A 24,822-nucleotide genomic window follows, 5' to 3' on the forward strand; every position below is an offset into this window, starting at 1 on the left:
TGGGAAGAATCCAGTGAGGTAAATTACACTGCAAAGTGAGTGATTTGCAGTGTAATTTATGGGGTCTTATATTAATATATTTGTATAGTAATGAATCTCCAGTTTTATGTGAGCAATTCAAGAACATTGTTAAATTGCTAAAATTAGCTTTAAAACAGGATACACATTATTTCCATGTTAAGGAGAGGGTAAGTAGGTTAGGCCCAAGTTAAACCGGAGGCAACCCTCAATTAACTAGAGAATACGGTTATCAGTTTAAATTCATTGAATCAGATAATTTGGTTACTTCCAATATATATTCGGGGACCTTAAATATCTATAAAATATATTTCATCACGACCAATAACTAAAGTACAGTGTATTTCTTTATAGTAGTTGGACATATTGGGGATTTACGCTGTATCCTTGTAAAGTGTGGTGGAAAAAATCTTTTTTCCCAGGCTGACTTAAGTCGCTTAATAGAATCACCCACAGTGAACTCAAATAATAAAAGGTGCAAGTTCCTTTGAATAAAACATTCTGTGCCTCTGGGAAGTACAGCCTAATAAATGTTGATAGTTTCAATACCACTAATATGGCGACCCTGAACTGCATTGTAATTTCCTTCCTTTTGGATTGTCTGTCTTCTTTGGCTGGTTATAGAAATTGAATGGATGCTTAATGTGGACTGATGGACATGTGTGTTTCGATATGTATATATATATATATATATATATATTTTTTTTACTTTATACATCTGTATACAAGACCTGAGTGTTATGACTACATATTTATGCTTCATACATCTCAAATGATTTTAAAATAAAATATTGAGCCTTTACCCTGGAATAAAGTGTTGAGCTCAAAACAAACAGCAAAGGCCATTTGGATTAGACTGAAATGGCTTGTGTCCCATATTTATGCATGAGGAGTTTATATTTGACCAAGCACGTTTTCCATTTAACGGTGGATGTTTATCCTCGTTACTTTTAGAATACCGTAACAATTTTATTTCATGCCAGCCAATTTAAACACAAAGGGTTATAGACACGTGCTATGCATTTATGGAAGAGGAGAGTTGTCACCAAAGGCCTGTCGAATCCAGACAGCTGAGATACAACGAGAGAGAATGGTTCCTTGGCATAGTCTTGATGCAAGTTTTTCTAAACATTTTCAGGATAATCACATCTTTGGGCCATGAACAACATGGACCGCTGCACAAAGCTTTTTGTATTCACCCAGACCAACAGCTATGCAGAAAGCTATTTACTCGCCAGCCTTGGATAAGGAAGAGGTTAGGCCACAAACAGGATACCCTATAGCCACAGGTCAATCCCTCAGAGGTGTGTGTGTGTGTGTGTGTGTGTGTCTGTGTCTGTGCTGGTGGGGGGGCGGTCGGGAGGGGGGTGTTGAGATTTGGGCCGAGCAACAATTACTAGGCGACTATTTCAACAAATACGATGGATACGATGACAACATAATATAGGACTTATAGCCAGAGAAGTACACAGAAAGGTTGGAAATGTCTCTTCCGGGTATGTTCCTATACCAAATCAGAGTTTAAGGATATTTTTTGATTTATTTATTTATAGATCACAGACAAGTAAAAAAACAACCCTTGTGAGCAATTGCTCCCCAGGCAAAACGTAACGCATGGGTTATAATGCAATGCAAGTCGCTTTGGATAAAAGCGTCAGCTAAATGACATGTAATGTAATATTAACCTTTGGTTAGTGTGTTTTAAAGTTTTTCTCATGTTATATCAGGAAGGGTCGGCAGCATATTTCCTTTTTCCGTTTTGCAGCAGTCAAATTGATTGAAAACTACATGTGAGGGTTTGTCCTCGAAAGCAAATCCCCTGGCTGCATATTTTTTTAAAGGAGTGAGATGCAGTTGTTATGCCCGGAGGTTTTTGCCCCTCTCCTGGGACCTCCAGGTAGTTCTCTGAACTCTTTGTCTGGCCCTTTTTGACCCAATGTCCAGTCTGGACCTTTAGCGTCTTGATAGGAAAACTGTTACTTTATCCACAAAAGCTCTTTTTGTCTTTGGTTTCTCTGAGTGTTTTACCTAGAGTTTTTTTTGTTCACCTTTCAAGTCACAGACAATGAAAATACTTGAACTCAAGGAACTGTGTTGTGCTCTTTTACTTGTAATATAACTGTCTGTAGAAAGACGGGTGGTTTGTACACATAAACATATTAACGTGTGCAAGCAAGTGACGTCGCATGCAAAGGTGATTCATTTATAATTGCTTCTGATCCAAAGATGAATAAAAGAGTTATCGTCTTAAATAAACTTTCATTTTACAGTACAGTAAGTTTTGACTTCCAACACATTGAAGTGAAGTCTGCCTGCTGGCTAGTAAGAGCTGAGCCATGCACAAAAGCAGCGTTTAATTGGAAGAGTATTAAACAATTATAGCAAATTAATTATCCGAACGAAAAGCCAGAGATGCTTATGATTTGGTGTCCTTCATAAGACCAATGCAGAATGTTTTTTTTTTACACAGGCTTCAGTGAAGGAGGAGCAATAAGATTGAGTATAGAGCAAAGGTTAATCCGCTGTGTTTTACCACATAAAAGAGGACCAACCTCTGCCTGCTCGGCAAACACAATCTGCAGGGTATAATCCTCTCGCAAAGACAAATGACTCCAACAGAAGTCATTTGATGGTCAAACCCTGTGAGTAATGTGTGACATTGTACAACTGCAACCCTGTGATTTGTAACATTCATTATAGATGCATTGATCTACAACCTGAGATACTGCGCATTTGAAAGACATCTACAGTAGGTCTTTCATAACCAGAGATGCGCCCACCCCCTACGAGGGAAACACAACCACCAGTTGCGGCATGGTGGGCATACTGTATTTGAGAGCCCCCAAGTGACTTACTGAGTAAATAAGATCTAAGAATCATGTACATTAATAATGGACTACATTAAAAATGGACTGTTTACTTATATAAAAAAAATGTTATTCATCCTTGGGTCAGGAGCAGATGCAAATAAATGGTGGAATAACAAGCGTGACTTTAAACAAACAGCTTAACGCCTCAACATATCCCATAGTTTAGTGCAAAAGCGCAATAGGCACGTTACTTCCTGTTGTAGACCAGATTTCGCTCAGGATTTTAGAATGCATTTTTTTTTTAGATCTATGACTGTCAGGGGTCGGTGCTGGTGCAGAGGAAGGCAGGACTCAAATGCAAGAGTTTCCAGGTTTCCAGAAGGTGCTCTTTATTCACCACAAAAATCAGACGGAACGTGCACCAACGATGACTAACATAGACAATGACGCGACAAGGGACAACAGGCACACAGGGCTTAAATACACAAGGGAGGTGCAGGTGATTGGACACAGGTGGAAGCAATCAGGCAATCACAGGACAGGAAAGGAAGTGAAGCTCACCCAGAGACACGAGAGACAAGAAAACTACAAAATAAGACAGGAAGAGGACCCAAACCGTGACAATGACTTCCATATTTCTTTAACCCCAAACCTCAATCTTCAAACAAGAGGCATCAAACAGAAAACAAAGCACCTTCAAAAAGTTGATATGGGAGCTAATTCCCATTGCACATGGAGCAGATCACTGAAACATTTGCAACCATTTAAACTCGCTTTTTTTATGTCAACCTGATGAAACCCCAATAAAACCTCTCATTGGTAAAGTACGGCCTCTGTCTGGGTTTGGCACTGCAGTGAAAGTGGCCGCTCTTACGTCACAGCTTGTTATTTCACAGAGGTTTTAATTGAAATATTGATAAATGCGGTTTCAAAATCCATTGCAAACTATTGACACCTTTTGTCCTCTAGTGGTCTCAATTAACTTGCGAAAACAAAACACTGCAACGATTTTGAGTTATTGACACAATCACCTAAAGGTCAAAAACCATGTCCATCTTCTCCCAACTGGAATGTGTATTTGGATGCGTCAACCTTTGGGAATGGTGATCACCAGAAAGTATGTTACACTCCCTCCATCCCGATTAAGCTCAATTACACGCGAGACAGCCATCAAAACAAACCGTTCTCTGACACCTCCACACCATGTTTTAAGCGATGTGCGAGATACACAAGAAAAAAGAAGGGGGTGGGGGGGGGAAGGAAAAAAAAAGGAAAAGTTGGCGAAACCGCAGATTCAGAACCCGCTCTCAATCCGACACTGCGCTGACCGACCAGCGGGGTCCGGCCGCCTGCTGCGCGCATCAGCGCTGGTCCTGGTGGGAGGAGGAGAAGTTTCCCCAAAGACAAACTGCTTGAGTCAGAGAGAGAGAGAGAGAGAGAGAGAGAGAGAGCGGGGGAGGGGGGGGGGGCGGAGAGAAAGAGAGAGAGAGGGAGAGACACGATGCCTTTCTCCTTCAGACGAGTCTCGCAAGCCGCTCAGTGGATTTGCTGATTTTCCAAATTTATTTCCTTCAAGTTATTCAACGGGACCGAGGAGCTTTAGAAGCAGAGGATGCTCCCACAGGTGATTCGGATCTTGTACGGCGTGTTTTTCTGCTGTTTCCAGGGAGGCTTTATCAGGTGAGGCGCGCAATATTATTCTCATGCAGGTGCGAGTTATTTTTCTCTTTTATTTTCTGCTTCACGTCAACTTTTCAACCATGAGAAGGCGGCTCATGTACTTTCTGTTCACACCCTCTGCCCTTTTTGGACACTTTTGCGTTGCTGTGTTTTCGTCCGTTTCGGGGTTTTGTTGCTGAAAATGAAACGGAAATCAATCTTTAACTCAATATCAATCAATTAAAGGTTATTCCGCCATTTGACGAAATGTAATTGAACGTGAAAAAACCAATGTTATAAAGCGGCGGTCTGTTTGCCAACGGTGGGAATTTTTAAATAAAATAACCAACATTTGACGCGTCGGGGAAACTGGAAACTCGTCAAAAAGAAAATCATCGATCATTTTGATCCACAGGGCATGTAAATATAGAAATAAATCCGCCCCGGTCACAAACTACCTGTGGAATTCCCGCTTAAGATGAAAGGGGGACGTTTTATGACATATCATTGATATAATATCCAAACAGCATGTGGGAAACATCCCATGTAACCTCAAACATGCATACGAATAATTTACACTTCTGATGTTTTCAGACACAAAAACTAAAATATATATGGCAAATGTGCATAGCGAAAGAGGAGCACACTCCGGTCGGTGTGTGTTAGGTGACACATCCCTCTGTGCCTTTCCCTTCTTTGTTCTACCACACCTCATGTCTCTCTCTCTCTCTCTCTCACTCTCTCTCCTCCCTGTTCACATCACCCACCAGCAACAAACCTCCCTCCTCTTCCTTCCTTCCTTCCTTCCCTCCCTCCCTCCCTCCCTCCTCCCCCTCGCTATCTTTCTCGTTGGCAAAAACTTTTTTATTTGCACCGAACACTTTCCTTATTTCATGCCCTGCCGACCTCAGGTGGGAACGAAAGGGAATTAAGATCTGCATAATCCCGGGAGCGGAACAGAGGCGCGACTCCGTGAACCCGGGGGCGAGGAGAGCAGCTCTTATAGCCCGGAGAGCCTCCTCTCAGAGATGACAGGCCCTCCTACTAGCCCGTCTGCTTGCCACAGAGGAAAGGAAGGGGTCGGCGAGGAAGGGGGTGGGTTGGGGGGGGGTGGCAGGTGTAAAAGACAGGCAGCATCGGTTGGGGCTGTGGCGAGGCGGAGGGGATGGAGCGAACTGGGATGGGGGAAGAAATGGGGACGAGGAACGAGCGGATGATTCATTTCAGCTGGAGGCTCCGTGGAGGGGGGAGTAAAGCGGAGGACCTGGGTGGTGAGATAGAGAGAAAGGAATGCAAAAACGAGATTGAGCATTGAGATGGAGGTGGGGGTGGGGGTGGGGGGAGAGAGATAGGAAGCATGGTAAAGGGTGGACAAGCGGGATTATGTGATTCGTTTCATTGGTCTACATTGCGATCCTCCTGGTTTCCCCCCAGATGGATTAGTGTGGGGCCCGGGTATCGGATCAGCGCTGATCCGATAACTAGGCTTTTTCATACCTTGGTACTTTAGATGTTACAAACAAGATATACGTTTTTTAGACAGCAACAAGAAAACAACAACAATAGAAGTCAAAGGGCGATAATGTCAAATGTTCATCCCGCTGTTGGAGCCGCAGTGGATGCTTTGAGTTTCTGGTGAAATTGTCCTCCGGAGCAGCAGGGGGCATCACAGCGGCACTCACTATTACACAACGTGATAATGACACTCATACTTTTCTGCGTTGACATTGAAAAGGTTGGCTTTGACGAACGCTTGTTTGGCTTTTTATATAAAAATTGGGAAATGCTTAATCAAATAATAAACGGGGGTTACACTGTCGGCCTCGCTCAGAGCCCATCGTTTCGACAACAACACGACGTTGCGAGCAACGGAATCTGGACGGCGGCTTATAGAAGATCTTGAGACGTTTGTTTACCAAAATCGTCAAGCATGCCGACTTCACCAGTGTTTGACGATCACTCCGGTGGACACACTCATTGTGCAAAACCAAACCGCCCAGTTGTCATCTGATTTGTGTTTGTTTCATCGGTTAAAAGGGACGTGGCGGAGAGCGGCATCAAGGACGGCAACAATGAGATCGTTGCTGTCCTCGCCTGCAGTCAGTGAGAGGCCATGAGTCAGACGGAACTAGAGAAATATCAGGGAGGAAGGCTTATCGTGTCGTGCAGTTGGATCCACGTGACCATGATTATTGGGTGCCCGCTTGACTTTGGGTTAGAGGCCCGCTGAGTTTTCCTCTCAACTGTAACAAATTCATTCAAGTCAATAATGGCTCTACTTACAGTCCTCCCATCCTCAGAAAGTGGGTCAGTTGCATTATTGTCATAAACGTATTGTATGACTGAGTCAAATGGTTTAATCAAGTTGGAAGTCTCTTTTCTACTTATCGTCGAGATGTTCAAGATGTTCGGTTTTTCATGTTTGGTTGTAAATAATGTGCATTCTTTTATGTAATGTCCCAGGGTCCATTTTGTTGCTTCTTTTCAAATGGATTGCCAATTAAGATGATGCACATGCCTGAGATGCTTCTAATGTTTTTGTGTAATAACTGAAAAATGTTCCACTTAAAAACGTCTTTAAATGTCATATTCCACAAACAATTGTCTCTAGTTTGCACCAATGTCCTAAAATCTGTGTGCATGGCTGACAGCTCATTATTTCCAGATTCAAATCCTAGTTTTCTGCGAAATGAGTCCTATTTGAGTAAGAAGCCGAATGACTTTTGATGCATTTTTTGTTAAGAAAGTTTGGGAAATTCAAGTGATGAGCCCCATTAAGGCGTCTGTTCATACCCGATATGCGACAAGACTGATTCTGGCCCCAGAAGGAGCTTTTTTTCAAGCTAGTGCACAGCTGAATTGCAAGTCAAAAGAGTGTGAAACAAGTCTTTGCACTGAAGAGAAATGAATGAAATCGGTCCTGGAACAGTTCGCTTTTTCCTAAAACTCCACGTTTCAGGTTGCAGATTTAGTGGGCTCATTATGTAAGGTGCATGCGGTGAGTGTACTTGACACTAATACTATAGTATACAAAAAACAACCTTGGAGCTCTTGTAATAAACAGTGGTTCAAGTAAAGTGTGTCTTTGCTTGAGGCCCTCTTGATGCTCAAAACACAAGGTGTCAACCAATATCGAACTGGAACGGAGTCTTCAAAACTGGGGGGAAGCTCTTGCCTTTTGTAGCTGTGTTTCACCATCCACTATTGAAAGTGGAAATCTGTGAAATAACAGCATAAACTGGTCAAATGAGTTTACCAACTAGCCCATGAGAGTATTCCACAAAGCTTCTGGAAAATTACATTTGCGGTGCCACTAATAAATGATCAAGGACGTAAGCTGCTTGAGCCAATCTAGCGCATCACAAATTTAAATTCAACGCAAATAAGGGATTACTTATAAAAAATATCTTGAGACAAGTCTGATGCCAGCAGAGCGGAGAATTTTACACACAAGAATAAAACTAGTATCAAACAAATATGAATGTATTCAAGCTGAGCTTGCAGCTGAAAATAAGGCTAAAATATCGTCAAACAGGAATAGTTCTGCAAGACATTAATGCAGCATAATATTTATTTGTAGTCCTACTTACGCGGTCTAAATGCAACAGTGTTATAAGTGTTCATTTATACATTCACACAGTCAATTAGTCATTTCATGCTCTTTTTTGCATCCATTTGGCCTTGATCGTGACAACATTTCTTTGTAATTGGGTAATATTAATATTTGACTCACATACGCAGCTTTGATCGGTCGTTAGGCGGAGCCTTTTGTACGAGTTGATCTCTTTTCTCGAACGTTGCCAGCTATAAAGGAGCAGGTAAGGTTATTTTTATTCTATAAGTGACCACGGCTTAAGTAAGAAGTCTCAGTAAGAAGTGAACATCCGAGAGCGCAGAGGTAACTCTGAAGTTACCTCGCTAACTCCAAATCTAAAGCTCTAAACCTCACATCCAAATGACTCGTGTTTCCCTTTGAGGCTTCTGAGATAAACACCTGCTAACAGCAGCAGAATGATGCGCACAGGAAACACTCCACAATGGCTAAATTGTGTTTGCTTCTATCCAAACTTCAAAAGCTCGGTTTTTGGATAAGGCCGCAATCTTTTTGCAATTAGCTTTTATTCAATTTGGACGGCACGGAAGTGTCCCCCGAAAGGGAAGTAACATCTGGAGGCTAGTAAACATTAGAGGGATGAGGAAAGCAATGATTGTTCATTTCAAATGCTTCACAACCAACTAAGAGTTGAAAATGTGGCTTGTCCCTTACAAGAAACTTTGCACACACAACCTGGGTGAGTAAACTCAATTTCCACCTTTTAATTTGATATGTGGCCATTTTGGTTTTAGCCGACTAAGTCAAGTTTGGCTTTTTTCACGCTGAGTACTTATTTCCAAGGGGACCTGTGAAAACATCTCTGGTAAACAAGATTTGAAACGTTGCCTTCGTGGGTAAAGTATCAACGGGATGCGACTGTCAAACACTTTTGGTGCTCTCTTATCCCAAGTCCCTGCATACCGATACACGGAGTGGAGCAGCAAGGCCCGCTGACGAAAAGGAAGCGTGATTGGAGGACAGATGGGATGTTTACGTGAGTTAATGACTAAGAAATGAGACACGAGCTGGAGACAAGAGTCGAACAGACGCTTGGCTCTCCACTCCCAGCGCCACCATCAACAGTTGTGGTATACTTAGTGATGAAATATGAACACCGGGGAGACAAAGAAGATTTTTCAAAAGATAATCAGCTTGTATTATTCAGCTGGTAAGCATTCAATTCCATTGACGATATGTTGAAAAGGTAATTGTAGCGTGTCAAAGAAGAGTCTCCAAACACGTAATTATTTATCATGCTTGTTCTCAAAGGAATATTTTGATTTGTTTATTCTACGACAGGATAATATTCCACAGTCAAATTCATTTAAACGCTTGCTTTAAGCAAAAATAACTAACCTCCCCTGCTTCTTATTTTTCACGAGCAACTGTTAAATCTTAAATCCCTGAGAGGAGAGCCATGTTTGACACGGGTCAGCTCAGTGGACATTGGGTTTGTGTTTTGATAATAATGGTGGAGGGGACAAGCTCCACTGTCAGTCTGACCGACACCTTGGGTAGAAAGATGTGACCCGTTTTGAACAGACTCTTTTGACACATCTGGAAACCGTTATTTTCACTGAGTTACGGATGCTGGGGTGTATGTCCTATTTTTTCCCTCTTATTAAGAGTCACTCCATTAGTTTAAAAGCCGTAGCCATACACATCACACAGTGTTTTTCATCATGGAACAGAAGTGGGTGTCAAGCCTATTCCTTGTTCCATAGTGAAATGCCTCTAATACCAGCCAAACTATAGGAAGTGTAGCTGATGGGCATCGGCTAAAGGTCCACTTTTAACCCCCATAGATATGTTAACAGCAGAAATGGTGACTAGCTGGTGACCGTAATGGAGCAAAAGAAACCGTTTTTTCCCCCTCGGAAGGCAGCGGTGACCAAAACCAAGATATATCTCATTCTATTTCTGCTTTTCAGACGGCTTTGTTAATACTTCAAACAACAAATCATGAGTGCGTGGGCCTTGGATTTGACAAGCTTTGCAGCTGAATGTACACGGACACATATTTCAGTCCCAGACCACAGCTTTTATGTAGCACCAGTAATGAACAACGAAGACGCAGATGTGAGTGCACTGCGAAAGCTTCAGGTGGCTTCAGTGTGGTGGGACAAAAAACATTTGTTTCCACGTTATGCATTATGTGCACACATCAACTAGTGTGGTTCAATGTATCTCTGCAACGGAATATGTGACGCAGTTGTAACGTTAATGCAATTAAGGGGACATTTCCACTCTTTTTTTTGGCCACTTTTTAAGTAAAGCTCACTGCTGTAAATCATTGAGTTCTCTGCAATTAAAAACACCAAGTTGCGTGCCAGTATGTAACCTAGGGTGAATGCTCATTAAACTTTACTTACGGGGTGAACAAAAGTCTGTCCTACAGAGACCAAACCTCACAATACATGGTTGGACAAAGAGAAACAGTAGGCAGTGGTGTCCAACTGAAGCTGTGATTTGTATTTGAACCAAAATGGAACCATTTACTGAACCATTAAGAATGACCATGCTGCATTGCATCAGTAATTAGAGAGGCCTGCAATTTTATCAGCCAAACATATTGTACACTTAAAGCAAAAGGAGTAGGGCACACTGCACCGATTAATCCTTATATTCAAGTCCAACCCTGACCTATTGGCTTTCATGCTGAGACTTTTGTTTGGTTTGTGAGACAAATTAATTAATTTCAACCAATAATTGGTCGATACATTTCTTAGATGGTATACAGAAAGCGTAGGACATTTGACATTTTGGTCTTTAGCTGGAAAAGATCAACCTCTCCCTCATTGATTAAAAAACTAACATTTAGCCAGAGTATGTTACAGTTTCTCTTACAGGTCAGGGATGTTGATGTTGACGCCCCAGAAACAAACTCTTCGCCCTCCTCTAGTTCATGATGATCTACGTTTGATTTTTATTTAATGTGTCCTTACACCACTAATTGCTTTTCTACGTATATAGCTAAATTGAAGAACATCTGGATATAGAAGACATTGTCACTGGCTGTATTTTATGTTTAAATGCACTTCTATTGCATCAAGATGGTTTACGGTTTCTCTTTGAGATGGTACGTGGTACACCCAGGCCACCCATAAGGAAACTGGTCTAGCTGCAGGGACAATTGGAAAAACACAACAAGCAAATCGCCCTTCTTCCTCCATTTTACTCCAGCCGAGGTCACACATGACCGGCGAAGCAGAATTTGTCGTGTGGTTAAACGGGCAGTCGAGAGGGTTGTTGAGGGGGATTAAAGCTGTGTTCGTAAGATAACACAGTGGCAGTGAGAGGGTCTCTCCTCTCCAGGAGCATGAAATGAGAGCGCTTCATGTTTGGATACAATGCAGGAATCTGCTTCACAATACACACACACACACACACACAGAATGAATTGGTTTCTGATGTGAGGGCACACAACTCCTCCACAAACACGACCTACAGGAAGAACCACAGTGTCAGCGTCAGAAGAGCCATTTCAATGGAAAGTGATTATTGGAGACCGTTTTAGATAACTTGCTGCTACAGCAGAAATAACTGAATGTCAATAAGGTAAACATTCAATGATATACTTTGCCTCAAGCACAAAGCAACCCATGGACATGAATGCATCTTTTTCCTTGCACATTGATTGGTCGGAGGAAGGCCATTAACTGACACTTTGTGATACTAGTGGGTGCTTTTTTTTTTCTGCGGGGACTGTCTTTTAGACGCCGTACAAAGCTGCTTCAAGGGTAACACAGATCATATACTTCCACAAATCCCTTGTGTTCTGACCCCTGGCAGACGTTTCTGCCCACATTAGTGAGATGACTAGTTGTCCTTGACAGGTGAGACCGAGCCTCGTCTCATGAGGAGAACACAACAGTTTGGAAAGCTGCTGTTGCAAAGCAGTGGATCACAGCTTCATTGTTTGAGAGGATGCAGCTTTAACAATAACTCTACCAAGGGGTTTTTCATAATAATAACAACAACAAATTTGACATTTTAGCTACTCAGGGTCTCATTATACTGTTTGCCAATTCAAAAAAAGAAACCATCACTGTCTTTGTTGATTCCTAGAACTTCATTTTTGGCGATTGCTGTTCATGTAATATGGTTTGAACATGGTTTGACAAGCAAATATGTCTTGTTTTCCACCTCTAATTTAGTGGATGGAAAGGGTACACTAAACATATTACTGTGGCAGGCTTTTCACAAAATGTCTCACTCTGAAAGCAGTCCGAGTCATATTATCTGTTCTAGATCCTATCCTGAGCATTTCATTAACTCTTCCCCCTTTCCTTAATTTAATCAATGGCCTGCCAGGCATTTTATTCCCCATCAAAGGACAGATTAATAATAGTTTTTCAAATAATGTTAGTAGAGCCAAGCTGATAATTATCAAATGAACTCAATGTATTAATTAACAGCAACGTCATGTGTGTAAAGGTGATATTTATATTTTATTACAGGACTCCAGGGAGTAATAGTATTATCTGAATTGTAAATAATGAGGTTATGTCCAAAAAGTATGAACCTGTAAATAAGCACAATATGGCTCATTTAACGACGTCACATTTTGAAATCGTAGACATCAAGGAGTGCGTGTTCCTCTTTATCTGCCTCTCTGGAAGACAGAACTCGCCTGCCTGCCTCCATATTCCTAAAGTAGGGATTTTATTGTGTTTTGTTGGCTGGTGATGTAAACGCTATTTGACATGCATGGCCGTACTTCGATTCCACATTATCTCGGGCCACACCGAGTCGGTGCTTGCTAGCCATCCATAACAGGCCAGGAGACATCTTTTTATCATGTTTAACAGATGCTGTGTGAGGCCACATTGTAGTCTCTCTCTCTCTCTCTCTCTCTCTCGCTCACTCACTTTAGTGCTTGACCGCTGAGACTCTCTCCATTTGTCTGTGCTACCACTGGACGCCCACATCGTTTCCTGGAAGCGTGTGTGTCAAATCCTGTGGTTCTCCTGGGATGAGAGACGTTTTGTTTCAAATGAATGGATAGTACGTTTGCTAAATCTTTAGATGACACTGCTTTATGGCGTTATTAACTCTACCAGGAGCCTCTGAAATAGTTTAGACGTATTACGCCAACAAGAAAACGCTGACATAAACCTGCAAAGATGTTCTTCTCTATTGTGTAATCTATTGTGCAAGTATGTGTGGAATCCCCATATGCATAAGATTTGGGAATCTGTGAATGCACGCTAAGACTTGTACATTTGTGTGTATAATTCTGCAAATTCTTGTACCTACAGTAAAGTAATCTGAAAATAGTGATTCAGTTGAGCTTGAAGTGACATTTTTCAAGTAACATTTTTTCAACTGCTGTATTTGAAGGTCAAGTATGATCTTGTAAGTCAACATTACACATTGAATTCAGTTCAAAATGTCAGGAAATATTTATTGATATGCCTCGGATTGAAATAACTTCTGTTTTACTAAAATATGTAGGTTCTAGGTAGGGGAAGATCTATGGGCACTTCAACTTTCAAGCTCGTTTTACTTTTTCACAAAATATTTGATGATATTAGAGGTGACAATTACCAATATATTTTTTCTCAGGAACAATAATTACAAAAGATTCTCATATAATAAGTACTATTACTTTTGACTTAGAAAGTACATCTCATCATTTTATTTACTACATTCTTATTTATTTCCTTTTTTGCAAATACGATCAACATCATTTTTGTACATAAGTTATTGAAACTGAGAATAATCCTAATAAATAACCTGGCATTTGCCTTAAACACTTCTACAATACAAAAATTCATGACGCAACCAGTTTGTGGCCAAAAATGTACCAAAATGATTACCCTCTCAAAAGAAATTGACGCTCTACGTTGACATGCGTTAGTGTGTCTCCCTCACGGGTTCGACTCAGAAGGTCCCTGGTAGACCTGGTAGACCCAGGTCCTCGGTGGTTCCAGCCAGCAGCTCGATCCAGCGACTCCCTTCGCCCTCGTTGTCGCGTCCGAGAATATGGGTCAAGAAGAGTGCAGTGGCTTTCTCGGTGTGCGTGTGTCTTATGTGTGGTTTTTGGGCGAACCTTTTCTCTGAACGACAATTTGTTGCGAGTCACTTGAGCGGAAACATCAGTTAACTATTTTGGCAGCAAAGAGCTTTTATTCCCTGGTTCAAAAAAGGCACAGTTGGACAATAACTGGGGCCAGTCGCGCCCCCCCCCCCCCCCCCGACTCACCCGCTGGCCCTTTGCTCTCTCATTGCTCTATTTGAATGCAGTAACTGTAGTGCTGTAGTGCTACGGACCCCAGGGCCAAAGGAGGAAGCTTTTTATAAACCGCTCAAAGCAGTTAGCAAATGGCTAATAGAAGAAAAAGATTATGGCAGCTGGAAATGACCTGAAAACAAACATACGCCATCAAAGCTTACGATTCATACCGAGACTGATGGGAGCTGAGAACTCCATCCGTGTAGGTGCATTTAGCAAATGGAAGGCATTAATTATTACAGCAATCTATGGCTTTTAAGTACATGTTCAATGTACACAGATTGTTCTTTAGTTCTTCTGAATCCATGTGGAGAAGTTTTCCAAAGGTCTTTAAAGCTGAAGAAGAATGAAGGGGGGGGGTGTAAACGCAGAGTTCCAACATGTTGAGTTGTACACAGCTGATGAAACCCTCATCCTATACAACACGCACACACACACACACACACACACACACTTAAGCCAATCGCTTCATTATGTCGTGCAATGACCATGATTTGGTTGCACCGAAAGAACTGCATTCTCACTTTTCAATTCCCTTCATTTCCTTACCTTGTCTACAGTTCGGGAAAAAGAGAAAAAAGAACTCTTGCTTTGATCATGGCGTTTATTTCCTGCAAGCTAAACTCCTAAAATATATATTTAAATGCTGGGACAATTTGCATGAATCAAAGAACAAAATACAATGTTATTGTGGTGGTTTTTTAGTGCCCAGCAAAATGACAAAACAAAGCTAAAGCTTAAGTGGAGAATGAGGATATGAGGACAAAGCCGCGGTCCATCCCGAGCCCTAAGCAGACACATCAAAGCAATCCTTTGCAGCCAGTATAACCCCTCTCTATCAGAAATCCTGCTAGCTATGTTTCACAGAGAGTGACAGGAAGCAATCCGTGCGGATATCAGATCTTTGACGTGGAAAAGGAGGCCTGAATACAGAGCGGCCCGGAGAGACAGCTGGTAGACGGGTAGGTCTGAGGAAGCTCTTTGCTAGATTTATTTCCCTTAAGGGGAAAAGGTCAGCTCCTTAGGTTTATCACAGAGATTGCCATTTAAACTGTGACTGTTGGAAACCATTTGTTTGTTTGATTTACTTACAAGTTGCACAAACAGGAGGTAAATGCTGATCACTTCATGCAGTCAAACACGTATTTGTCCTTCAAAGATTAAAAAAAGCTTTGACTAAGTTACCATTGATTCAAATGTCACTGGAGAGTATGTTTAAGATAAGTGTATATGCATTTAACAATTTAAATTGTAGTGCACATTAAAACAGAAAGGACCAACCAAAAAAACTGAGTCTATCAGGTATTTCTACTACACCACACCCGGTAGTGTTGTTGGACCAAAAAGAGAGGCTTTGATTACATAGTTACAAAGATTCAGGTGCAATTAAACTAAAAGGCCCAAAAGCACAGAACAACCAGGCCAGTGACAATATGAGATCAACAGGCTGAATCTGGATCTGATATTTCTGCATAAATCGATGAACATTTAAAATATATTTTCTCATATTACCTAATGTATGAGATGAGCATAAAGTTATATTTGCTAGATAATGTGTGTCGGCTAAATCATTCATTTTTCTTTGTGGCATTTTGAAAGCATAGATCGCAATAAGGAGATGGAGAAAGCGTTTTCTTCACTTTTAATAACGCTGTTTTCCAGAAGAGGAGGACATTATAATTCACACAGAGAGAAAGGTTAAGTCGCTGGACTGTGATGTGTAATCAGCGCAGGAGATCAGCTCAGGATGCATGGCGAAAGTGTAGCTCAGTGTAGTAGAAACCAGCCGTCAAGAGCATAAATCTGTTACCAACCACAGCTCATGGAGCCCTCGTCACTGCTGTGGCACAGGCAAAGAAACGTAATGTCTGCTGGGTACTCTGGAGCCTCACTCTCGCAAGATTGCATTTTGAATTCAAACGCATATGGAATTTAGTCAGTGTTAGCATGGATTAATCTGAATCATTAAACCCTGGGGTTTGCATGGAGACAGCTAAAAATACCGTAATTAACACAAAGAAGATTCTGCCATTAGCATTGGCTCATGGCTGAACTAATTAAGCTTTACTCCAAAACAAAAGACGAAGAATAACACAAAAAGAGAACTGAAATAGATGGGGGTGATTTTAGAAGCAATCTCAGTAAACACTGCAGGATCTAATTGCAATGAGTCTTCTGCCACTGTTTAAAGTATCATTAATCTGACAACTATATTCTTTTCCGTCAGCTGTCTAACCCTTTGATCCACACAATGATTTGGCCTGAAAGTATTCCTCTGTACCATTTACCTACATTACATTACTGCTAACCTGATACACTAGATGGTTTATCAGAGAAAATTGCAAACCGTTGCATTGCAGGCCATTTCAAAGAAACACATGGCAGGTGATTGGATGAACCGTCTGTCAATCAAACTCTCCACAGGAGAGAAAGTATATTTTGTTCTTTGTTTTTCTCTTCGCTTACCTCCTCAGGAGGTGCAATTGATTTTTCTGAACAGTTGCCGCTCTGTATCGTCCAGCTTACCGGACACATACGCACTAGTTGAGGCCTGAGAAGATGGATTTTTGGTGTGATATGTAGTCCATGATCCTCAGGAATCCGGCTGCCTTGGTTGAAGAAAAACTGCAGCCAGCCTTTTTATATTTTTGCTTTGTCAAATATCTTTAACAGTTTAACATTTTTAATGAAAGATTCATTGAGATTAACTAAACATATAGAATACCAGCAGACTCATCCCCTAACAAAAGGAACAAAAAGGAACGTAGCCAGTTTTCATTCAACTGTAATTGGCAACCATTAAACAACTTTTTTTTGTTCATCAACCTCCTCCTGCATAATGAAAGATATTGCTCTTCAGATGCGAAAATTGACTGTATGAAAAATTCAAGAGTAATTTCAAATCCATCACCTTATATTTGATCTACTGTGGATTGAATATGCATCTTTTCCCGTGACATCGTAAAACCATGGAAGAACCTCCAGTAATCTGCCTTGCAAACGAGACCCCCGTACTGAATACTTAATGTGCACGTCAATATTTAAAAAAAAACCCTGCCCTATTGTGGTCGTACAGAAAGCAGATTGTTGTACTATGTATTTGGTCACAGAGTTCTGAATGCATCTATTTTGAGTTGTTAAATTATGTTTCCCATCCTTACAAGGTTGCAAACACAGTGGTTTACTACGTAGTAGTTGATGTTAACTGGGATCAGCAGAAGGCTTCTGCCTGAAAGCTCCTTCAGGTTCCTTTGTTTCCTCGCCTAGGGGGGTGTTACTGTGCAGGAGTGGCAGTCAGTAAGTCATTGAAGATAAATGTGCCAGGTTAAATTGAAGCATGTTCCAAATCCTTTTCCTGGATGAGCTAAATGATCAAAAAGGGAACAGTAGTAGCCATCACATACAGGATTGTGACGGCTAGAGCTGCACAGGTCATTAAAAATACAACAAAATGACAAGTTGGTGTCTAAAGCAGTGGTTTGAATGTATTTAATATAAAAGCCCTGAAAATGGAACTAGTGAACCCTTGTGGTTTGACAGGCTTGTTAGGGAGTTGTTTTGATTGTCCGAAAGCCGCCGCATTTAACCTCGAAGTGAGAACCCTTCTATATATGAGCCATAAGTTGGGCCTCAAGTGAATGTCAAGGGCAATTAGAAAATTAGGAAATTAGAGCAATATGTTTCAACAGGCGGAAGGAGCACTTTTGTTTCCATTTCCCATTATGCTAATGTTCCTAAAAAGTTAGTATGTTCACGCATGGGTGTCTTAATGGGGCTGATATCCCCCCCCCCTGCTTCCCTCTACAAAGCCACACTGTGATATGATGTGCTTTTCTGATCACCAGCTTCTTAATGAAAAAGCAATTAATAGAATATATTTGCTCTCCATGGACAGAATCCCCTCCCATCGGATTACAGATCATTTTCATTGGTTACTTCTGAATCAGTTAAAACAGAATATGATGATACCATACAGACAAAAATGGTTTTGTTGGTATTAAGTGAAAACGATCAACCAGTCTTGTGGACTGCATTCATATTAACCTACATTTTAAAGTACAAGCATTTAGCATACATGTTGCTATTTGTACAGTGAGGCTTTATGCAGAAGATGTAGAAAAAAAGAGATTTAAAGAAATGCTTGTCTCTCGCTGACCTCGCCTCTCAACCTCAGCTCATTTATGTCATCGTGCATTTGAGCCCGACGTACTGTACGCTCAATGACAGCTCCAGCTTCGGATATTTTCCTGTGTACAAGAAATATATAAACACATATTCCCTGTAACTAAATGATTCAGTACAGTGGAAACAGGATGGAACTACTCTGACTCATTTCTGGCTTGATGTGCCTGTTCATTGAATTACAGCGATAGATAATATTAACAGGATTTTGTACTTTTAATACAGTTTTCTAAGTTTGTGAATGATCAGGGGCATGATTCATTTACCCACTTTGCAGATTTTTACTCAACATCTCAAAACAACCTGCACAGCCCATTTCTAACAATTATACCCATGTTGCAAGATTCAACACTCTTGACGCTTTACCTGGTTTAACACCTATTAAAAACAAGGTTTGTCACCATAATTATGGCAGAAGAAACTACCACTGAGGAGCATATCTGTGACATAAAATGAGGAATCTGTAGACACATCCACGTTTCCAGGAAATTACTGCACGCTATTTTCCTGAGCCAATATTCATGCACACACGTACTTTGATTTGAATGAATGGCTGACGGAAGTTTTTTTGTTGTTGCTTAAAGCCAGGTAGGGTGAAATGCTAATCAGATGGAGAGTACCTCCTTAGAGGAGTTGCTCATGCAGTTGCTTCCGTTGGTTGATCTGCTGACAGCACAGTCCTGACAGGTTTGTCATAACAGTGTTTCCCTCTCATAGCCGTAGACGGAGCGCGGGATGATGGACAACGGCTATACAAACTCCATCCAGAACGGAATAACTGAATCTTTAATGTGGTTAGTTTGCAGGTTCGTAGCTGCAAAGGATAACAAGCAAAGAAGGAAAAAAAAGTATTTGCTTGCTTTATCTCAGAGACAAGAAAATATGTTCCGTAGTATTGGCCGGCGTAGAGAAACTTCAAAGGTAACTAAATTATTTCTGGGCAGCCGTTTGAATTCTACATAACAGCCTCTAGTTGCATCTAGAGGCGTCAACCTCTACTCGAATGCGTGGACACACAATTGTGTTTTTAGATACAGCTTCGCTGTCAAAGCGAAATGAAGACATTTAGTAACAAGAGAGAGACAAAACTTGCTCCGTCCCGGAAGAGTAGAAAGGGTTGTTTGGTATTCTCGACATCAGTCTGGTACGGCTGCTCAAACCAAAAGGATCGTTGGGGGAGGAAAAAAGGTCAAGCTCATTAAATGTCACCAAAGAGCATCTTAATAATTAAATCAGTCACACAAAGAACCACATCATTTAGCTTTGAAGGGTTCTTATGAGCCACTTGCAGTCTTGAAGTTTTTTAGACACTTAGTTTTATATTCACTAGAAACTTAATATAATTTAGGACTGACTTGTACAGTGCAATAAACTAAAAAAAGTTTATTGTTTAGCGGTTTTTGGACATAATGTGCCAAATGACTTTAAGATAATTTTTATACATATAATTTCTTCTTTGAACCCTAATAGGAATGTGGAAGCGTTAATTAAACAATAGTGAGGAAAAGCATAGGTCCAATTAGAAATGCATGAGTGCTAAATCGGGAGGTGATGTAAACCCTGAGGGGAAGCAGAAATCAACAGCTCCTCCAACAGCTCGGGGTGAGAAGTTCAGCCCTAGACCTCAAGACAAAGAGTTCACAGTGGAAAAATATTCACAAATTTAAAAAAAAAATTTAGGTATAACAGAAGTGCTAAATTCAGGAGACTTTTGAAATGTCTGATATGTACAGATATTATTATTAACCCACCAAGAACCACAAAACTCTGCATGTATCGAGACTATTTTGTCATCAGACTGATGAACAAATCCCTGAGATGGAAACAATGACAATGTGCTTGTTGACGTCAGAAATGATCAGTCATTGGCCGGCTGAGTGGAAGTGCATTTATAAATCTCTGCTAGAACATGCAGTTGTTTAAAAGTCCTTTTCTGCTTCAATCAATATATCTTGAAAACTACAGAGTTTATTCTCACAACCATTTGTGTCTGAAAGCGTGTGACCGACCAGAGAAAATCACACTCAAGACCAAACTAAATGTTTAATTGTTTTGTGTTGATCCGCAAGACAAGCACAAGGCAAGACAGAAAGTCCGCTATCACAATCTGTTTTGCGCAAGACTCTGACCATCGATCCATCGCCCAGTGTGAGTTTGTAACTGTGTGCTTGTGTGTGTGAATGAAAGAGAGAGAGAAAGAGAGAAAGAGAGAGAGAGAGAGATGAAAGGAGTACCAACATACTGTAAAATCAGCAACCCGACCCAGTTGACTTAAGCCAGAAGCAGTGGAGTGGAGCCGGGGGAACACAGCGTTGAGCTTTTTAATATAAGAAAGACAGACATGCACAGCGGCTCCTCCGGGAGAATCAACAAAAGGTGCCAGCGCTTGTGGTTTTTGGTTTTAGCAGCACTGGTTGTGGTTCTGCAGGAACGGAAACTATTGGGTGATTAACGTTGAAGTGTGGTACGTTACCACGATAACCGTTTGTATGTTAACGTACCAGCATACAAATACATAACAATGTATCACCATCGTTTTGATTTGGAGGAAGTGCTTCTGTGCAAAATATAGAAAATAGTGAACAAACAAGTCAGTGAATACAAGTCAATTATTTAAATCTGCAAACTGATCGGCAAGATTGAACATATGAATTAAAAACACAAAAGAAATAGCTATACAAATACAGGATATATACTTATTTGCATGGTTAATAAAAAGGATGGTTTCAAATTGAATTAAAAAAATTAAACAGCAGTGGCTGTATGTACTATTTGGGACCCGGGACAGCTTGTTATCTGGAAGTTATGTGTAATATAAGCAGGAGTCAAACAGCTTCAGGAAAAAAGTCAATTTATGAGCGATTTAGAAAAATTAGTAAAAAATAAAAAGCCTGCAGGATTATAACACGCTGAATTCTCTGGTTATAGAAGAAGTTTGATCTCAATGGATTGTAATAATGCCAATATTATTAAAAAATGATACTATATGATTGCCTGCCTTTTAAAGTATACCTTATTGTTTGACATTTGGTGGAAAACACTCCATAGCATCATAAAGATTGTAAATCTAAAACTAATGGCTGCGGCTACATTTAAAAAGTAATTCTTAATACCTGCTCTTACTAATAGGAGTGGAAGGCTTCTCTGGATCCACCTCAGCTCTACCTGGGGCATCCCAAAAATATCCAAGACAAAGTAGTGGATGCCGCTGCACGTGACGATGCGTTTTTTGAGGCTCTAACTACAGCCAGCAAGATTGGTAATCAGTGGCTACACAGGCCCACAAGAACATAAGGCATCAGCAAAGCTGTGCCTCGGGAGGGATTGAACCAGCCATCCCTACTCCAGCGATCACAGATTGAACCGTTAATAACGGGATCAAGAGCACGGGGTGCAATCAGCGGTTCTCCAACAGGGGCCAGGGAGAGAAATCAAATCCATCGTGAACATCCATCCATCCGTTTGCCACTCCGCTTACCCTTAGAGGGGCGCTGGAGTCGCTCCCAGGAGACAGTGTACTCCCTGGACTGGTTTGCCAGTCAATCGCAAGTGGACCCACTTATGGACAGTTTGAGAGTCAGCCGGGGGCATCCCACGGAGGCCCAGGGAGAACATGAGACTCCATCCAGGTGCTGGGCGGGTTGTGAGCAGAGGACCTTCTTACTCGTTTCCTTAAATGCTTCCTCGCGTCTCCTCGTGGTCTCAGCGGCCTGATGGTTATTCCCGTCAGTGGCTGCCTGAGCCGCACTGGAGCTTTCGGTCCACTTCCTCCCTCCCCCCCCTCCCCCCCCCCCCCCCCCCCCCCCCGGTGTCACATTCAGAGCATTACGACTGAGCCATCAATCTGTCGGGCCTCGCGCCTGCTAAGCCACGAGCTGTAGGGAAGCGCAGTAGAGTTTACCGCTCCTTCCGCTTTGCGCCTTTGTGGTCAGGGCCTAACAACTACAGTATTTCTCAAACGGGATGTGAAATAAATACGGTTTTAGCTGCCAACTGAGACTAGTCATTCATCTCATTTCTTCCTCCACAGCTGGGTATTTTCTTTTAGTTGGTGACTGTTTTGCTTTGCATTCTGTTGGACTCTCCCTTTTTTTAAACCTTTTTTACCGGTCATACATCACACACACACACACACACACACCATCCGCCGTCGTTTCTCACATGTTCTCCTTTGTGTTTGCTCCCCCATCTCTCTCAAACGTTAGACTGAGCTCCTGTAAGGAGGAGACAAAGCCCCCTGGCAGGGCAGGGCCACAGCTGTCTCCGTCTGACTTCCTGGACAAGCTCATGGGGAGGACGTCGGGCTACGATGCTCGCATCAGACCCAACTTCAAAGGTTTGCCGACTGAAACAAACACCATTAGATCCGTGTTTTGAAAAGAGAAAAAGCTGACCATTCTCATGTGTTGTTGTGCTGTTTTGGCAGAAACCACGGAGATTTTTAGCTTCCTAGTACATTAATATTGCATCAGCTTGTCTAACTCTTGCTCCCGTTTGGTTTCACTCAGTACTGGTGAAACCTGAACTCCAAATAACCCTTTGTGGTGCAGGCCAGTCATTTTGTCGTAACCCTGTTTCCACAATGACATTTTGAAGTTTAACGTAAATGCCACCTGAGCTACGTGTACTGGTATCCAGCACAGGAAGGGGTACGTGGTTATCGTCATGGGGACGGGGTCCTGCGCATTCTTTTGCATTGCAAAGCCAGTTGTTAGGCTAGACTGCCAACGAGCTACTAGGCTAATTCAATTTATAAAAAGCCTGTCTAAAACAATGGAAGAACCTTTCTTGCCTCCATCAGCTGTGGGTCACATTGCTGGTGATAAGTGGACAAAATCAATGAGCCAAACAGCAAAAACTAAACTTGCATTGTTCGTAGTGCACCGGAAATGCACTCGTCCCTTTTACCTCACAGCGTCTTTGACTCCCATCATCTCTCCCTCCGTATCCGTCTACGGAGGCACGAGTCCGTGTGAAAATCTGGGTTACGGCAACAAAAGCAGCCGCGTCAAAGTTAGGAAGAGATTATGGTGTGAGTTAACTGTTAATAAGTCCATATATTATGTCTTACTTCAGGACACTAATGCCTTTTCAACATCAAAGCACGGCCATGATCTTCCCCAACTATAAAGAGCTTTGAGTGCCCAAATATAACCATTAAAAAGTCAGCTCGCTATAATTGGAAGAAGGAAAAATAAATTAGTTTTTCACTAAAAGTATTTGCTGTTGCAAATAAGTATCGTATGAATATAATGTCAAAGGTCAGGGTTGCACACTGCGATATTTATAAATGCCAAAATGTGGACTGATGAGTCTGTGACCCTCTCAGTCATTTGATTGGTTTCCGAGAACATTTCTGTGGATGGTTTTAGTAAATTAGAAGTATTTTGGCTGTAATTACTCTTGCAGAAGGGCTTGAGTATAATTTGTCCTTTAGTGCATCAGCATACGGGCTCTTCACAAGCAGTGACTGAAGCTCGCTTGACTCAAAATGAATGAATAAACTGCTGTAAATCTTAAAGTCACAGGGGATATGCAATACAATACCATAAGCATTCCTGTGTATGATCTCATGAATCATATTCGGGGAGAAAGATGTGTGAATTCAGTCCATTTCTTTCTTTCCTCAGGTCCAGCTGTGAATGTCACGTGTAACATTTTCATCAACAGCTTTGGGTCCATCACCGAAACAACAATGGTAAGAGGACTGTGGACATTTTTTATGTCAATTTTCCTTAAAACATCATTAGCATCATTTAAAAGAAATCTCAGATATCTACATAGAGAGATATAATTCTTGAAATCCAACTTTGCTAATCCACTTAGGGCTGAAGCCGTTCCCTCATTTCTGTGTTTCCTGGAGCGTAGCAGTGCAACCTTCAGAGACCAATGGGTCACTGACACGCTGATAATAAACTGTCCACTCTGCAATTAAAATGAAAAATTGATAAAAACTGCTGAAAAGGTGTGTGGGAGAGAGGACGAGGGGTTCCGGGGAAAATGACTGTACTCAACTCTGCATTAACGGCGTTCTAGCTGCAGGACACACGCGTGAGGAACAGTGGAAGGGCGTCTGGAGGGAGGCCCATTGTCAGACCTCTAGTAAAAAGTCAAGAGTAACTATGTCAATGTATGCGCTGGAGATACAGGATTTTTTGTTCTGGTTAATGACATGGACAAGTAAGAAAACAGAAAGATAAATATATAGAAATATAAAAATATTATTTCTGAGTGAATCACACAGATTGGAACTTTATTTAAATAACTCAAGTATGTTGGGAAGGCGGGAAGGGAGTGACTTCAGTACTTGGCATGGCTGA

The 24,822-nt window shown here is 41.5% G+C and overlaps 1 protein-coding gene across 2 annotated transcripts in view; it reads left to right on the forward strand.

Annotated features, from left to right (window-relative positions):
* The first annotated feature begins 4,322 nt into the window (after positions 1-4,322).
* Positions 4,323-24,822, forward strand: part of glra4a (glycine receptor, alpha 4a) — a 31,405-nt gene continuing 10,905 nt past the window's right edge. For both annotated transcript variants that reach the window (XM_037462527.2, XM_037462528.2), the window contains exons 1-3: positions 4,323-4,508; positions 22,708-22,838; positions 24,133-24,200. In XM_037462527.2, the coding sequence (XP_037318424.1) occupies positions 4,441-4,508; positions 22,708-22,838; positions 24,133-24,200 (267 nt within the window). In that variant the 5' untranslated portion in view covers positions 4,323-4,440. The remainder of the gene's footprint in view (positions 4,509-22,707; positions 22,839-24,132; positions 24,201-24,822) is intronic.

Source organism: Pungitius pungitius, chromosome 2 (genome assembly GCF_949316345.1).
Source record: "Pungitius pungitius chromosome 2, fPunPun2.1, whole genome shotgun sequence".
Taxonomy (NCBI): Eukaryota; Metazoa; Chordata; class Actinopteri; order Perciformes; family Gasterosteidae; genus Pungitius; species Pungitius pungitius.